Source organism: Coturnix japonica, chromosome 6 (genome assembly GCF_001577835.2).
Source record: "Coturnix japonica isolate 7356 chromosome 6, Coturnix japonica 2.1, whole genome shotgun sequence".
NCBI classification, from domain to species: Eukaryota; Metazoa; Chordata; class Aves; order Galliformes; family Phasianidae; genus Coturnix; species Coturnix japonica.
Window position 1 is genome coordinate 18809172 of NC_029521.1, and position 18926 is coordinate 18828097.

Below are 18926 nucleotides of genomic sequence, written 5' to 3' on the forward strand. Positions count from 1 at the left end.
ATTCATCAGGAGTATATATAGCAAATTAGGTCTAATCTTGTCCAGCCTGTGCAAAATTGGGACTGAAATATCACCATTAGGAACTTTTTCCTTCTCACAGATGAACTTCTGAATTTCCCATACCTCTGGGGAAGGTATTTACAGTGAGAGCACCTGCCCAGGCACTGGAAAAGCTTCTGAGGCAGTTACACATAGTTGGTTCCTTTGCTGCAGAGCCTCAATACCTGTCACATTTAGAAAATTCTAGGTTCCATTTAAAACCAGTAGGAAATCCTGCAAATACTGGTAGCGCTTCAGGTTAGAAAACATCATCTGAAAACACAGGCTGCTTGCTCAAAGCAGGGAAGGGGGAGGCAACTAACAGTACATTGATGCCTAATGTTCTCCACAGTTTGTTTATATGTCCATATGCAACTCCACACAAACATAAATTACACACTTATATGCTTAACACACAGAAATCTTTCCCTCTCTTTCCAGTGTATCTCTATCCAAGCTGCTAGGGAAAGGGAAAAGCTCTCTGCTCTGCAGCCGCTGTCAGACCAGCATCCTCCTCCTGTGAGTGACAGGAGCGGAGCTCCTTCCAGAAAGGGTTCAGTCAGGAGCAGACCATCTGGATGCTGTCTCAGAGCTGCAGAGAGGAACGTGTGAGAGAGAAAATAAGAACCAAGAAATAGCAAGGAGCTTCAGGGACAGCACAGCAGTGGAAAAGGAAGAACTCAGGCTATTACCTTAAAGTAACAAAGAGAAATAATGTTTTTATTTTGATCTGCATAACACTGGTGTTTTGGGGAATGTCAGCAGAGGACATTTCTAAGTCAGCTGCAGTGCCTGTGTTTCAGTATTCACCCCAAATTAGTTACTAGGAAAATAACATAATTACTGTGAGAAAGAACAGTGACCAAACACTTTGCCACAGGTCTGTAATCAGAACAACCCTTCTGATGTAAGGATGTTCCACAGCAAATAATATCTATAACCAAGCTTTACAGCAGGAACACTTTCAGAGAGGAAGAATAAAGCAGAGGAAACTGTGGATGGATGTCTGGGACTGCAGTTACACAAGGTACCTGAGAAAGGACATGGGCAATCACATCCAAGCACCCAGCATGCTGCATCGTTTAGAGGAATGGAGGGGGTGTGGGGAATTCTGCTTAATTATCTCCCAGGACAAACCCATATCTAGGAGGAAAGGGGAAAAGACAGCGAAGAGCATTTCAAATGGCAGCTGTGACACCGCCCTGAGAGCACAGGACCTGAGGCTGTCAGGTAAGCTGAGGTCAGCACTGAACCTGTGCTGCCTTTCCAGAAGGACACAAAAAAGTTAAAGGGATAACAGCAACGTGACTGAGTACACGAACCGAAGTCTGACAATGGAGAGTAGGAGAAGTGAAAAGAAGCATTGGGCACGGGGGCCAGGAATTTGAGAAGAGGTCTCAAGATTACAAAAATAAAATCATCAATTTATGTTTGCAACACCATTTTCAGTTGATATAAATACATGACCTGCAAATTTTCAAATGGAATGTATAGAGTTGCAATCAGATATTCAACTCAAAAATCTGATCATGTCTCTTTACCAGACTTTCATAAGCCCTCTCTTACCAGAGAATAATATTCCTTGCTTCACAACCATGCCTTATTCATGTCATTGCTTTTTGCCAGTACACACTTTTGTGAACAAATGTCAAAGAAGAAGTAAAGGAAGAGTAAAATTTCATCAAAAATCTCTGATGAACACCTCAAGAACTCACTAAGATTTGCAGTGACTTCCATTGAACAACACTGAGCAACTTACGTGTATGCAGCCCAAGAGCATTCCTCTTTCTTCACCCAGGAAAGCAAGAAGGTTGGACACTGATGTCCGAGTACCTTCCTGCTCTGTTAAAGAATCTTCTGTCTGGCAGTTTCTATCCATATAGGTACCTGTGGGCAGTAACCAAATGAGTTTTTTCCCCAAAACCTGAACATATTGTACACTTTCAGCTTGAAGCATATTTCCAGTTTTCAGCTCACCTTCGGAGCTACTGCCCAAACTTTGATCTTTTGATGTTTTCTTGGAATTAATAAAATAACAGGAGCAGGCTTACCTCCCCATCTCAACACACTGCTTTACTCACCTCAGGCTTGTGGCCACAGCATTTCTGCTGCCACTTGCGCTCATTTGATAGTCTATCACAACACCCTCCTCCCCTCTGGGCCCCATTTCCCTTTCACTGCCACCCATATTTCCCCCAGGCCCTTGGCAGTATAGATGCATGCCAGGACATGTGGTCCCTTCCTACAACAGAGAGTCCACATTTAATTAGGTTTGCAGTTCACCAATTTTTAGATTGGATTCTGAACAGTATGCTGTGCCTTTCTGTTTGCTATACTTTCAGTGTAGGGCCCATGGAGACTGATTTCAACTCTATGCCTAACTAAAGTGAAAAAAGTTTGACTAAAGACTGCATAAATCAAACATCCTCTAGCAGTGGTTACACGGGGAGGGATAGCCTGTGCTGAGCTGTTCAAAATGCTGCTTTGTTGGTCTCTTTCATCATTTCACCAATTTAAATTCAAGCCTCCTTATATCCTACATAAGATATTTTACTTTTACTTTGTCTAAGTAAAATGACTTCTGCTAAAGATTTCGCATCCTACAGCTCCAAGGCCTTTGAAATCACAGCCTGTATGTTTTGTCTCTATCAGCAGTTTCCCTGCAACAGTCTACAATGAACTACATAAGCCACTTATACCAGAGACTGTTCAAGCCACAATGAATTTGATTGGCATATTCTGATCTCTCCAGCTTTGTTAAGAAAGATGAACCTTAATAGCACACTGAGGAGATGAACGGGCTAATGAAGCAGATGCACGATCTGGAATTGGCCCCTTACAGGTAAAGCTCTGAACCACTGATAGCAAGGGGATTTTTTCCATTTTCCATGGTTACTTTTCACTGTTGTTGCAGTGCTCTGCTATGCAGCTCTCCAGCTCTGTATTAGAAAAACACTGAAGAAAAATAACATCTCAGTGTAATACTGATGATTAGCTTTTTGTGTCAAGAAATAATAATAATAAAAATGCATCTTTCTGTTTCTAAATATTACAAAAACATTTTGGTTACACATCCAAACCAAACAGATCCTTAATCTAAACCAGTCCACCTGTGCATCAGAGAATTCAGAAAATATTTCTACAGCAGAACTGTGTACAGCTTATTTTTACCCAGGGGAAGAGCATTGTGGGTGAAGTGCAGTTACTTTCCATGTACTATAGTCCTTGACTGTATGTCACGTTGCCTGCGCTGTGCTGTCAGGTGGAATACAACATTGTTATAATGCTGGAATTAAGGCTTCTGTACTGAGAATGGCTGGGGGTTTGTTTAGCTCTTGCTGCTCTTAAAATAGTCCCCTTACTATCCCAGTAGAGATTAACTGGTAACTTAACTCTCCCCACCCTGCTTTTTTCCTCCCCCTGTATAAGTGTTGGTAAAGCTTCTGTAGGTTTTACACAAGATACAGAAACCATTCCTCCATGCTGATAAGGCATCTTTACATCATCCCATATTATGGCACCCAGTGCTTCTCAGCTGCTGGTTTGGGCAGTGGACTTGAGGTCAGCAGTGGGGCACAAATGCTTGGAGGGAGAGGACCTTCCTGGAGCTCACACCTTTGGTGCATATTTCTGTGCTGAAGCTCTTTCTCTTCTGTTAGCCAGGTGTTGGCTTGGGGAGGCTGTTGTATGGTGCCCAAAATTAAAGCATATCCACCTCTTACTTCCTAGAGTTAGCACAACATGCAGCACAGAGAACCATACAAGGGTACCCTTCTTAGCAGCCTCTGCTATCTATTCTAGTAGGAAGATTTCCAGATACAGCTCTGCTGCAGGGGAAGATGACATTTGCAGGCAGCCTTTACATCCGCATGAGCTGTTGGCGTCCTACACCTCCTCAAATCCTTTTGAAAAGAGCCCCAAAACAGAATAAGCTCAAAGGAAAGAAGTCTTCCCAGCTACCTTGTTTCTAGTGCTCAGCACAGGGAAGGGTTGAAAATCTGGGTTTGGAAAAGAAGGCCAAGGACAGCCAGAGCCAAGGTTTTAGGAAGCAGAGTGTGCTCAAAAGGTTAAAAACAAAATCAAAAGACAGAGCCAAGCTGCCAGTGAAAGTTCCAAAAACAGCCTTAATTCTATCACATTCTCAATTTGCTTGGTCTGACTTTAAGCCTCACCAGTACTGTTGACTTTTTTTTGTGATAGTGCCTGGATTTTGAAAGAGCCCATTAAAGACAAAGAAATTCTATAATGTGGCACATGAAGCACTATCTGGTTAATCAACAGCTGTGAGCATCTGTGATCCATTACAGAGATTTCTGACACTTATGCTAATGGAATAGCTGACAGCACTAATATGCTGTCATTTATTATGAGGATCAACACTATAAGAGAATAGGCAATTTGCTAATGGGTTTTCAGATGTTTACCGGCTATAGAGAAATCACAAAGATTAACTTACATATCCAGCTTGGAAACAAGGATGGACACTGTTGTTTCACCACACTCTCCCATTATTAATTTGGTCACGGTTTCTTTCTTACCTCCCACTTCCTTTTATCAACACAGTGAGCCTCCTTTCCCTTCCAGCTGTAAACCGGTCCTTAAGCCAGCTTGTTGCAGTTCCCAGCTCATGCCAGTTTCTCTCCTACTAGTTAGCTTGTTTCATTCAACTCAGCCCCACTGCTAGAAGCTCAATCTCTTCAGTTTTCCTCTTCCAATACTACTATCTTGGTGTCTCCAAGGGAAGGTAAACTGGAGAGCTTGGCAGAAGATAAGAGAATCAAGGCTCCCTGCCTTTCATTCTAATTCCAGCTGAAGCCAATCATTTATAAGTCAGATCCTCCAAGTGATTCAGCATTCCTATAATTTGTAGCAAAGTGTGATCAGTGAACATAGCCCCACTCATGGCACATGAATCTGAAGAAAGTGTGATAGTATACTGAGATATTTCTGGCAGCTAGAATTATCAACTGCTTACTATCTAGAAAGAGCAATCTGTGCCCTTATAAAAGCCATCCTTCACAAGGTTTTCAAATACCTTAACCCTGCAGACAGAACCATTCAAATACCACCAGAAGGAGATGCTGTGGACAAATGCACTTTCCTGAAGCCTCATTGCTGAAAACATTACATCCTTTGGGCAGCTGAACTCTCTAAACTACTCTAAGGGCAGTGACTGCTGAGAGTATAAAACAAGCTACACAACTAACTTTCAGCTATGTTCTAATGAGAACAAAGACTTACAATGGAAAGAATTGAGGAATAAATGACTGTGAGTGCTCACAGCTCAGCAACAAATAGGCTAACAAAAAGAAGTCCTATGAGAAGAATACGGATCATGATTAAACCCCACCAGATTTCATTGCTTTCTCTTCTCCCAAATTTCTCTCTTAAACCTACAATAAGCACCTCTTGCTGCCTTCCTCAGGTGTTGCTGAGTACAATGTGAAATGAATAAAGGAATAAATGAAAACACTGACCTCACTGGACAATCTTGCTCAATAGTTCACTGCAGCTTCAGGGAACAGCTGGAGCCGAGTGACAGACTGATGGGAACAGTCAGTCATTTTGCTGTTCAGACTGCAAGGCAACACAGAGCTCAAACAGATCAAGATGCAAAGAGACAGAAGTACCTATGGGGTACACAGACACCATGTTTACAAAAAAAACATTACCTCTCAGGCACAACCAGCTGCACAACCCTAAGGCATGATATCTGAGGATGAACTGCTCTAGAGCTTACAAACCAGATTTCAACCATCCTCGCAGAGAAAACTGAGCCCTGTAACACCATCCTTGATTTGATGCTTGTTTGGCTTCTGAAAATCCAAATAATAGACTGGTCAGGTAAGTAACTACATATTAACTTGCACTTTGGCAAAACTAGTAATAAGGGAATAAAAAAGGAAGATTTCTGTAGTCATAGTGATCAGTAGCGTAAGTTTTCTTCTTAGCAATTAAATTTCTAATTAAAAAATGTCCAACCAAGCTCTAAATTTTCAGTGAAGCAGAAGGAAATCCAAACCAAAAGCTCCCTTCTTAGCAGTTAACTAAGTGGCTAAGAAATGCCTAGAGCACCAAGTTGCCACTAACAAATTGCTTAACTAAAGCCAGTCAGCCTGATGGATCCTGATTGATCCAGCTGCCACGTACAGTTCCTCTGTGAACTAGAGGATGCTGCTACAGGACTTCTACATTTCTGCAAAGCTGCTGAGCTGCTCATGCCTTTATAGGCCTGATGTTCCTTGGCAAAGGCAAAAAAAGCTCAGATTGTGGGTGATCTCCTTCACAGACAGAATCACACCCTCCTTCCTTCCTTGTGTTTCCATATAACAAAGATGCTATGTTAAAAAGGTTACCGGCCTGGTTACTGCATGCAGTGAACCTAAAGCAGCTTTGTGACAGAGCTTAACTCAGGCTTTTCTGATCACAAAATCTGTTTTGCTCTTTCACTCTCATTCCAGCAAACCAGACATTGTAGGTAAGCTGACTTAAAATAATTTCTTTTAATGAGGCTGGGTATGAGTTTCTCTTGTGTGCAGTCTCTGTGATTTAAAATGGAGTCAGGTTGAAGATCTCAAACTTGGTCATTTCTATACCCAGAGAAGAACACTGCATACAGCACCAGGGCCTATTTTTATCCTCATGGTTCTGTAATAATGACTTCACATTTCTGTTGGTTGCATTGTTCTCCAGAAATTATCTTTTTGTGGATGAAATTTCTCCTGTTTAATGTCAGACAGAAAGTGAATGGTAAAAGTCTGTTCAGTCATTTTTATGTCATAAATGAATTAGCAAAACTAGTGCTGATATTGAAGCACATTACATGCTTATGTCCAGAAGGAATTTACCAGGACAATATATCTCTTAAAGTCCTGTTTTTTCATTGACTTTATAGGAAAGAAAATCAGGTAAAGTAGTGATGGCTCACTGACTGCAATGGACCAAAACCACACAATAAAACAAAGGCAGACTCCCAAAGCATTGAAATTATCTCCTTTATCGTAAGGAAAAAAAAAAAAAAAAAAAAAAAAAAAAATCAAAAGCACAAAAAGCATTTTGGTCAAATTTGATGTTACAAAACATTTTTATATTTATTTAATATCATGTTCTCCTACTCCGTAGTTATACTGAATATTTTCTGAAAAAATAATATGCAAACAGATTATTGCATAACACATTTCTTCCAAATTAGCCCAGAAATAGTCACTGAATTAATTTTTTAACACATAAGAAAAGTGTTTTAATATTTTACGTTCGAATTCCAGAGAGTTTTATCACACAAGATATTCTGTGGAAAGCAGCACCTATTTACTCTTTTGTAAGCCATTATGATGACTGAACAAGCCTCTCAGACGAAATAACAGAGGTGATTAAAACACAAGCTGAATAGAGGAGCTCACTGAGTGGGTTCTTGCAGAGTGAGTATGTCACTTGGCTGTGTGTGTGTGTGTGGAACATTTTGCATAATGGTCTACAGACCTCCTAGGATTTTGCTAGTACAGAATATACATATACATAGTGCTGAGACACAGAGAAGTGGTATTTCACATTATGTCTATGCTTGCTTAGGGCTCACTGTCAATGTGAAATGAGTAAAAGTAAGATGAAAAGAAAATAATTACTGAACAGAAAATATTTCATTATGCAAACAAAGAAAAATACTGTATTTGAGTTTAGAGACAGTCCAAGCATATACAGCATATACATAATAAAGCTCAGGCATTTCTTTTTTGTTGTTGTTGTTGTTTTGTTTTGTATTAGCTAAAGAAGCAGTCATGAATCTATTGTCTATTGGCTTAAAACTAGACAACCACCTAGTGCATTCTTCTTGGTCACCTTTTAAAAATACACAATCTGAGATGGATACATTGCACTGCTGGAGTTTACAATATATATTTCAAATTTACAAAAATACAGAAAAACAAGATTTCTTGCACTCAGATACTGAGCATTAACCCTTTGAGTACTAATTCCCACCTGCAACACTGCAGAACACATTCATCTGACTTACATGTTTTTAGAACATTATAACAATTATCATTGTCATCTTTATGTACACTATTAGGAAATGCATTCCTACATACTAAAAAAAAAGAAATAAAAATAAAAGGTAGAGACTAATAAACTCCTCTGAATTTAAAATAACAACAAAAAAAACCCAACAAATAGGTGGAAGTACGTGAAGATTTCTGCAAAATATGCACAGAGAATCACAGACTGATGACCTTTCTAGGAATTTTTCTATTTCCTCTCTGCAGCAATGTGACAATTACGTAAGCCTGTGTTAAGACATGAGAGCAAACTTTCTCTTGTGGCCATACAGAATTGTGCTTTTTCTCTTATTTATGGGTGCACTGCTCACTTTTCACTGCAGACATTTCTCTCTCAGCTCTATGTTCCTATTCACTTCGTGTGGTCCATTATTATTCTGCACCATTCCTATATGAAAAAACCCATTTTATTTCAAATAAGGACGTAGTTCTGAACTGTGAGTTGATGCTTTGTGTCCAGATGTTCATGGAAACATGAAAAAAATTCCCTGTAATAGGAAGCCTTGTTAAGCCTTGTTAATAGAGAATGTTACTGACCCTGGGGTGCCCTACAGTTAAGCAGAAATCATGAACATAAAGAAGTTCACTGAAGGTCAAATTTGCATTAAAGAATGAAGATAATTTGAAATTTGCTAGTAGAGGAAACGGATTTTTAGAAAGCAAGAGATGAAATTAATAAGGTGTGGTTCTGGCGTATGATTGAACCTTCTCTTTCCTGGCAACTCTGGACTACATTTAGCATGTAACTAAATAGACAACATCATATTTACAGTCTCTGAATTAGAATAAGCTATTTTTAAGAAAATAACTGTAGTCCTCAAAGAGTTAATGATAAAACTGCTCTACCTTAACAGATGTGGAAGGGTTACTGTGGAACAGCTTACAGATTTGTTCAAAAGGCATACTTTACAAAGGAGTGTAAAACTTGTTGAGACGATTGCTATTACACCGCACAGTGTCACATACTATGAGTAGTGCATGCTCTGTAAAGACATTAGAGTGGACCCTTATCAAAGCTATCATATAACCTTATATGAAGGATTGTGCCACTTAAACTAGTGCAGTGATGTGTTTTTTTGTTTTTTTCTTTTTTTTTTTTCCTGTAGATTTATAATGCTCTAGATTAATATCAACAGGGTTTTTCACAGCCTTATACAACACTTTTTTTTTGGTTCTTTTTTTAAACACATGTAACACTATAAAACAGCAAATGGTATATCCTGACATATGTCATGCAAAATACAACCAATACAGCACCATAGATGTAACAGAGACATTACCTAGCACTTCTCTCCAACAAGAAAAAGGACATAACAGAGACTGTACATTACACGACTTTACAGGCCATATGCTACAGAAGATCATTAGAGGCAGTATCACTTTTGTACTTCTAAAAAGCTGTAATTTTATAAAATCCTGTTTATCATTTCTACCATAGTCACTTCTGATTAAAATCCATGGCACAGTAATAATATTCTTCTACAAAAATAAATAAGTAAAAGTTTAAGATGCTGATATGCTTATAAAAGTTGTCTGAAATTACTACAGAACAAAAGTGAGAATAATGAATGACAACAATGTATTTCTAAATAAATGTTCTGTGCAACAAAAGGATATTGCCTCTCTTATTCAGTTGTCTACACTTTATCTTCTAATTATCTTTCAGAGTATTTTTATAACTTTCTTTTAAAAATAAATTCACTTTTAAAACTCGCTATCTCTCTTTTTATACTCTCATTATGAAAATGGGAATAAAGATGGAAAGGCTGTACAATTTGCAGATGAACTACACAACTATATCATCTTATTTACTTTCAAATAAAAGGTAACCATGGTTTAGGTGGAGAAAAGACATTATGGTGGCCCATGAACTACACAGTAGTTTCATTTTTCCAAGGGCCAGTTTTGATATTTCCTGTACTATCTGAGCTGTATATCATGGCTTCGTGCACATTTCCCTTGAGAATTCCGTTATGATTTGTTGTATTAAACGGCAATGACTGTGTCCGTGGATGCATTTCAAAATGAGCTGGATGGTGCACAGTGTCACTTTCTGGCATTTTAGTACAACTATATATGACAGTACTTGCATCACTACTTTCGGGCTGGTTGACAGTAGGATATGGATCGCTTTTCGAGCAGCAGGCCCTTCGGTGACCCGACTGGCTGTCATGTGTACTGTGGGGGCTGTCTGTATGTGAACTGTGGATGCTGCCATCAATACTTGAAGGAATATGGTAGGCGTATTCTCTTTCACCTGCAGATCTATGCCGACTGAAATAACGTGGCTTAGTTCTGCTTTTCAGACATCTATGAATGTGCATATTGGGTCTGAAGCTTCCTTCGTTGTGGACATGAATATGAGCTTCATCATCAAGTAGATGGTCACAGTGCATTTTTGCACAACATGGTGTCACAGGAGAAAGGCAGTTAACGTGATTTTGAGCCGCTTGGAGGTTAGTAAGTTTGCAGTGGCTAGCAGCTGGATGATTAAACACAGCTGATTTGTTGGGACATGGTGATTCCTGAAGACAAGGTGCATGAATTTGAGTGTCCCCATTGACATTGACCTTTGGGCGTACATTAACTTGGACAGAATAGGTGTTTCTCCTAGATGGACAACAGGACCACCAGCAATGCCACACATCATCTCGTTTTGCACAGTGATGGATCAGGATGAAAAGCCCCAAGGTCACACAGAAGGCTCCATAAAGACAGCTAAATATCATATCCAAGAAATGACCTTGAGATACTGCAAGTGCTCCAAAGGTCCAGGTGGCAGTAAACAGGAACAAAGTAAATGCTGCAGCTCGAAGCTGAGCCTTAAATGAATGCTCATTTTCCAGTAAGGAAGAAGAAATCATGGAACAGGCTGCCTGGGGGATGGGCGCAGCATCTGTGATGTGACCGTGGCCCACCTCAGTACTTGGCATTCTCTGCGGATCTTCTGTCCTTTCCTTTAATTCATACTTGCGTTCAGGATGGCGCTTCAGTTGAATGTATGTGCAGAGAAAATAAATACAGGTAACTAGCACAATGAATGCTATTGGGCCATAAAAAGCACCAAGACTAGGCTCCCATGCCATCCAGCAACTGGAAACAACAGAAAGAGAGAGAGTCAAGAACATATTGTGGCTCAAGTTAGATGTGCTAGACAACATATTGAAGTGAAACTGAGCTTTCTTGCTGTCATATATGGCCGTGACAGTACCTTAGAAGTTTGGATAGGTTTGTTGTGGAACTAAAGTATGTCTTTAATATCAGTTAAACCATGACAACAACTTTCATATTTTTCAATAGAATAAAACATTTACTATAATTCAGAACATATTAAAGATGTAAATTTCAAAACCTAGAATTACACTGAAGTCTGAGATATTTATGTCAACCCTTTATCCACTATTAAAAATGTCAGATCTAATACTTTGATAAAAAGCAAATGAAGCACACTTCATACAATTTATGTAAGCAACAGAAATTTTCAGATTTCAGTGGTTTGTACCAATTAACATTGATTCAAATTCTTAAGCTCGAAGACAGTTCTTAAGGAATTTTCTTGATGCTGAAGTAGAGAACAGCTGAAGCAACAAGAGGCTACTGAAAAAAGTTCTAGTTGCAGTCTCCACAGCAAGCAGGTCCAAAAGATACACGGCATTTCTGGGTTCACAGCAGTTTCTGAAATTCCAGGGAGTTAATTTATATCAACTTGAATGCCATTAAAAAAAATTAAGGTCTTTTTGTGATGCACTGCTGGCATATCGTAGCATAAATTATTATTTTCTAGGCTTCGACTAATACAACCGTAACTGTTTCAGAATAGTTCAAAGTAGTTCACATGCCAGTATGGGCTGAATAAGCGTCAGTCAGCTGCATAATTTAGCTGCAGTCTTACAGAACTGTCCTACTAGTGAGTGATCTAACAAGGTAAAAGTTGTAGAAGAAAACACTTCTGGCTGTTGAAATCCCAGATGGACCCTGAGAGAAGTTGGGTTGGAGGTAGAGGAAGAATAAATACTTGCCTAGCATTTAAACTTCTTTGTGATCAGCTTTTAACCATTGTTACAGGCTGCTTTTAGGTTTTTATATAATAAATTGTGTATGTATTGCTAGAAAGAGAATTTACTTTCCAGAGCTGCTAGACTACAAGAAGAAGCAATGAGCTTAAACTTCAGAAAAAAATTAAAAAAATATATTTCAAAAAGTTTTCTAGCTAGGATAATTAGGATAACAAGCTCTTGGAATAAAGTGTGGTATATGCCTTATAGGAGCATTTAAAAAACTGCAGATAAACAACTGTCAGGAATGGTTTGAATACAGTTAATTTTCCACTGGGTCAGAAGGACAGGTGAGGTGATCTGTCACGATCCATTCCAGCTCCAAAAGTGGCACTGTGAGATACTTCATATTCATTTAGACATCGGTGATTGGTCACAGTCCCTCCAAAGTAGCGAGGAACCTTCTGATATCACATTCCTGTCAAGCCAGGAATCATCTACTATTACTCTAAAAATGGCAGAATGAGTTTATTTCTCAGGCTATGAACCTCACAGCTAAAGAAGATGCAGTCCCAATGGGTACTCAGTACAAGAAACTGCAGTGTAAATGATAATATATATATTTATTTTAAAACTGAACGTTAAACAAAAACATACATCCATTTATTAATGAACTTAGAAACACTCCATGGAGCATATTTTGCTGTCAGACACGCACATTAAAAGCTTCCAGAAATACATCTTTGAAAAGATAGGTAAGTTGCCACCTATATTTAATTGAATAAGGTCAGAGCACAAAGCTATGTGAATACTTGAAGTACATTTGAATGCTGCATATTTGATGCAAAGTGGAAAATGGAATGCCCCCAGTGCAACAGTCTCTTGGGGTGTTCTTATTTCAAGTGAAATCCCACTGTGGATCACTTCAAAAATCAACTGTTTTAAAATAAAAAGGTTTGAGTTTGTGCATCTACATTTTTTTCTGTGCTAATACTATTAAAAATGAGAAAGTCATAAAACAATGCTGCTGTTGAATTTGATGTTTGTTTTTTTTTTTATCCAAATATAAAGACAGCTGTCACCTGTGCCTTGTTTTCAGTAGACTGTTACCAGGTATTGATTGGCTATGATTAGTATGATTAGAGAAGTATAACCCCTGTAATCTGTGCCAAATCATCTGAGTCTTTTAATATACTGTTGATTATAAGTGATTGGATAACTCAATGAATGTGAATTGGGTCACAGGCAGAGGAAACTGTTAGCCACTGTATGCACTAATTTATTACCAGAATTTAAACTTTGATTACCAATAAAATCTAAGAAGCCAAATACTCAGTTACAAGGCATTCTGTTTCAGTTTCCACTTTTCTCATCCAGAATATAACTATTTTCAAATGCATTACAGTAGATGTTCAAAGAAGTAACCAAGAGTAACATCCACCAGAGCACTAGCAACAAGACACTGGCAGTTTACTCATATAGCCATTAGTGCATCAGTCATTGCCTTGTTGATCATTCACATAGAATGTATTTATCTTCACTTTCTGCCATGATTTTATGGAGAGACTTATTGCAGTTCATTAATATGACATGTTTCATGCCAAGAATTAATAACAACACGATGCCTGAACAGCTTGTGGAGGTATACTAAACACTAATATGCTGGTAAATGAGAGTGCTATCTCGTGATCGAAAGACATTGTGACTGGAAAATTTCCTTACAGCGCAAATAAAAAATTATTGGTTTTCAAGAGAAGAAAAAGGGCTTTTTATATATCCTTTTTTGAAGCAAGTATTTAAAACTTACTTCAAATAAGTTACCTGGAAAATATCAATTCAAGGTAGATAATTAAATACTTTTAATTCATTAAGTTAATTAGTGTCCCCATTAAATATGCCATCCCTTAGTCATTTTTTAATATCCACTCACTTATTGAGGTATAAATGATAAGCGATTCTATAAATGAGAAGTGATTCTATTGACCACAATGGAATGAAATTGGTGGAGTGATGCAGCAAGCCTCAGATTAAGATATTTCTTTCATAGCTATTAACCCATAAAATTTCATATTAAATACAATCCCAAGTGGCATGTCTGTATACTTTATGATGTCAGTTACATTTATCAGCATAAGAAGAATAAAAAAATGTTTTTCTTAAAAGATTTATGATAATATTTTGTACTTACTATGGTGCATTGCCTTCAATCCCATAATTATTGATATTGGTTGCTGCTGTAATCCCACATATAATGAAAGGAACTCCACCACTAATCAGATAAAATCTGTTGAGAGATAAGAAGTGATATTTTAATTTTCCTGCCTTGTAGCTGAATAATGTTTTTTTTAAACAGTCATTATTTTCTGAAGCTTTTTGAGTATACAGTATTGACTGAAACACTACAGATAGATATCTCTAAACCCAGAAAAGCATAAATAAAGCACCATTGCAATAAGCACTGTACTTTACAAAACCAAAAGAACAGCTTAACATTTAAGATTTAAGTGGACCCACTTTTCAAAATCTCTTAACTGATTGGTAAATCCTTAGAAAGTGTGGTTACTTACACAATCATAAGAACAATGCCTTGTCTAATGAAAACAAACAAACAAACAAAAAAAACCAAATTCCCAATACAAATATTTACTCACATATCTGGGTATTTGTATTTAAAATTTATCAAAAATGTAAGTATATGTATTGAGATAATCAGATATCTATCTACAGTTTAGCCTTTTTCCAAGAGAAATACAGTGAATGAAATAGAAGAGGGAAGGGGCAATCCACTGTGCAAATAAATAAATGAATAAAGATTTTCTGAACAGAGGAGTGATCTAGAGCAATTAGGAGGGTTGGCAGCAGCAGTCATCCCAGTGTATCATTGTTAGGTTACACTGAAGTCCTAGGAGTTGTCTCACTGAAATTGGCATCCTGCATTTCTGTTTCAAATGCAGCATTACATACCGTCATCATATTTTCCATTTACATAAGCAAGGCACAGAATTATTCATGGAGCACAGCACTTGTACCACTGTGGTCTCTGAGGTGGAGAGCACTGGTCCCTGGCACATGTGACACTAAAGCTGGGAGGCATGCTGCTCAGAGACAACAGGGAAATGTTTCACTGTACCTAGAAGCTCAGCCGGTTCTCTGAACATCCCCAGTTATTTTCTGTTTCAACCTATGCATTTCTCTTGGTAGACAAAATTTGCTTCTTTTCAAGGCACTTTGCTGCAGGAAACATTAGGCAAGGATATAAACACTTCCCAGTCACTGCTATTATGCTGCCCCAAAGGACTAAGAACTTGATGACATATGGGACACATGCTCCCCAGAATCTATCCAAGAGTTTGCTAAAATGCAATACAAAAATTCCTAAATTTCAGTCCTTGCAAGGTAGGATCTTTACAGAAATAGAGACATAGTAATCTCGACCATTTAAGTAAAACCCAGTGTTAAAAATGTCTTAACTTCTTGCCACCATTTCACTGAGAAGCAGAATTTGAAGCTAAACTTCAGAAAATGTTACTTTAACATTTTCAGTCAATTGCTGTCCTAATGATCTGAGCTGCAAACAGAGCAGAGAAAATCATGCTCCACATTCATCAAAAATCCTTTCAGTTTCTATAACTTCAAAGTCATTAAATATATACGTTTTCTTCAAACTTGGCTTATTCTGTAGAGCTCAACAAATTCCAATGAACAAGCCGCATCCTTATAAAACCCATTCATTCAGTGATTGCAAGTATCTTTTGACTTGAGCGTACTGAATAAGCTAGCCTAACAGCTTATTATTATTTTTAACAAAGACATGCTCAATGACATTTTTTGAAACTTCAGGAAATGACTAGGGTAAGCAATGAGGCATAGAAACTTTAATTCCAATTTGTTTAAGAAATAGTAAAGAGCAGAAAAATAGTATAGAATCAAGCATAGGAAACTGTACTTCAAACCCTTCTGAAGTGATTACACCATAGAATTTACCTACAATGCAATCTATAATTTCATTTCTTGCAGTGCAGCCACTTTCTACAAATTGGATACATACAGTTTAATCATATCTTTATCTAAAGTCTCAAAGAAGCCTGTATTGGGGTATTAGATAACCTCCTTCATAGCTCACACTTTCAGCAGCCTGCTGTAGATGATAACAGTAGCATCAGATGTTCTGGAAGCACTTAGCTATACAACACTTCAAAAACATGGCAAACTCTAGCCAAATTTCTGCCCTTTCTTGTAACTAAGGGAAAGAAAATACATTCTACAAATGACATAGGGTTTCAGAGCACCCAAGGTACACTGCACTGATATCCAGCACAGCACACTGCCTCCCCTGTCTCATTGCAAAAAACAAAACAGAAAAAAGTGACATAGTGAATAGAAATGACAGTGTGTACAAATGATTCTTCCTTGGTGGATTTATGATTCTTGAAGGGTGAAGGGCAAAAACAACTGCCAAATAGAAGAAAAGTGAACAAGAGGAATGGTATTAAAATAGATCAAACAGAAAATGGAAGAAAATGTAAGGGTAGAAGTGCAAAGTCTTGTCCATTTGTATGGGCTCATGGCTACCCTAGACAGTATATAAAGGAGAAAAGATCATAATAAAAAGTCACCGAAGAAGAGAAATGTGGTTCATGAAAATCCATACAGATGTTAATTGTGTGGAAGTATACTTAAAATAAAGAAATTTAGACCAAAACATATGCAATCTAACTAACACAGTCATTAGTTTTTCCCAGTTTCTTCTTTCATACCCAGATGAGGTCGTTAGCAAAGTTAAAATTGATAGGGTATGAATAAAAAGTGAAGGAAACGTAAACACTAAGTCACTAAGTAGCTAGAGATCATACCTGTAGGAAACCTTTTACCTGAGAGAAACAAAGTGCTTTATAACAATAATTAATCTAGCCACATGGATCCCTGAGTGGCCAGTAAACATTTTTCCTGCTGTACAGATAAGAAAAACAAGCAAGGAGACATCATGTGTTCAAGGTCATGCAGAAAGCCTGTTTCAGAGTGAGAGCACTTAATTCTCCTCCTATGTTTAAACACGAAGTGCTTCTGTATTACTCTAAAGGAAGGGATCAGGGAAATCGCGGCATACAGGACTTTGTCTCCAAGCCCAAGAAACTGGGTTTGTCTCTCCAGAGATTCATGCAGGAGCAAGAATTAAGCTCTTATCCCTCCCAATACTCTTGAAGCCTTGCCAGTGAATATCTGCCTGTTACTCCCTACAAGCCTGATTACCAGAGGATGAGCCTGTGTGCACTGTCCCCTCTGCAACCTTAGCATTAATGTCCCATGGTATTTCACATAGAGCTGACTGAGTGCATACATTGAGCAAATATTCCAGATATGTCAAATTGGTCCTTGTTGAGGGCTGTAAATGGAGAGACAATGAGATCTGCTGCTGTTGCTGCAAGTGTAATGGGTAATGCTCCTGTTAAGTAATGCTTATTCAGAAATAATATAATAAGCAGTACACTAAAGATGAATCTCGTAGATTGAGCAAATGTTTTTCCACCATCTCTTTCCCCCCAAAAGAATTTTGTTTTCTTATTGTGAAAAAAAGAAAAAAAGAAGTCATTTTCCAATTCTATTTGCCTAACTTATATTTACTATTCCCTCTCATGACTCTTGGTTTAAAAGCTTTAAAGATCTACAGCCTTTGCTGCAGTACACGGATTTTATCTTCCAATTGCCTTCACTGATTTTTTTAAAGCATACAAAAATATTTCAAATGAACCCTATCCAAGCCCTGGTTGTACACCTGCAACATAGTGACTTAGCTGTGGGACTTAGGAGATCATTTTATTTGTCTTATTAAGCCAGTCAGCTGTCTTCTCCACAAAAGAACACGCAGTAACTTGGGACTCAGAGCCAATTTCATCAACTTGTGTTACTCTTCTACCACTCAAGAAAAGTGAAGGGTGATACTCAGGCTACCAGTAACAAAATGCTGTAGGCAGCAGCAGAAGATGGGCTGGTTGGAGAAGTCTGCTTTGACAGATCTGACTGTTACAATGGAGCCAGTGAACACAGGATTTGGCTGTTATTGAGATAGCCATGTGCACAGATCTTTAAAGACTGGTAAACAACGGGGAGGAAATTAAAGCTTTTTATAACTAAAAATTGATCTTGACAAGCAGTTTATTTATATAATATTTCAGCATTGTTTTACAGGCAAGACTGTGGGGTGATTTGGGGCTTTGAAGTAACTGCCAAGCTGTTGCTTCAATAGCTTTAGGGAAGAGTTTTAAAAATTTGTGTATTGTTGTTTCAGGCCACCCAGGGATGTCCTGAGGATTCCTAGCAGGCTTTCACATCAGTGTACATTTATTTACTGAAGCTCATTCTATCACATCTTCACTAATGTTGTTATTTGAGCTAATTAGATTAGAGATTCTCTGCTAGGCTTCTGTGTGCTGCACTTGCACCTCTCAGCTGCAATGTGGGCAACATCTAAGGCCTGAAAGGCAGGCTGTGCAGGCACACTCAAATGGTCTGCAGTAATTTGTGAAGGGAGGAACCAAACTCACTGAACAGGAGAGGGAGGGAACCCATAAGTTCTGCTGCAGCCACCTGAGACCAATAAGTACCATATTTTTCATTACATGCAGTGACATAAACCCCCCAAAATCCTCAATGCAAGCAGACACTGCTGGGGAGGGGGAGGGGGGGATGTCTCCCTGATGACATCACAGCTTACTATTTTCCAGCTTCTTTTCAGCAAAAGCTCCTCCTGTAAGGCAAACGCTGCTACAAAATACTGGGAGCTACAGAGTCAATCTGAGAGAAACAGGATAATGTCAGCTAGAATGATTGCAATACCCTGCAG

The 18926-nt window shown here is 38.3% G+C and overlaps 1 protein-coding gene across 4 annotated transcripts in view; it reads right to left on the reverse strand.

Annotated features, from left to right (window-relative positions):
- Nucleotides 1–7104: 7104 nt before the first annotated feature.
- ADGRA1 (adhesion G protein-coupled receptor A1) overlaps nucleotides 7105–18926 on the reverse strand; it is a 241001-nt gene continuing 229179 nt past the window's right edge. For all 4 annotated transcript variants that reach the window (XM_015867228.2, XM_015867230.2, XM_015867231.2 and 1 more), the window contains 2 exons: nucleotides 14274–14369; nucleotides 7105–11183 (listed from right to left, as the gene is read on the reverse strand). In XM_015867228.2, the coding sequence (XP_015722714.1) occupies nucleotides 9962–11183; nucleotides 14274–14369 (1318 nt within the window). In that variant the 3' untranslated portion in view covers nucleotides 7105–9961. The remainder of the gene's footprint in view (nucleotides 11184–14273; nucleotides 14370–18926) is intronic.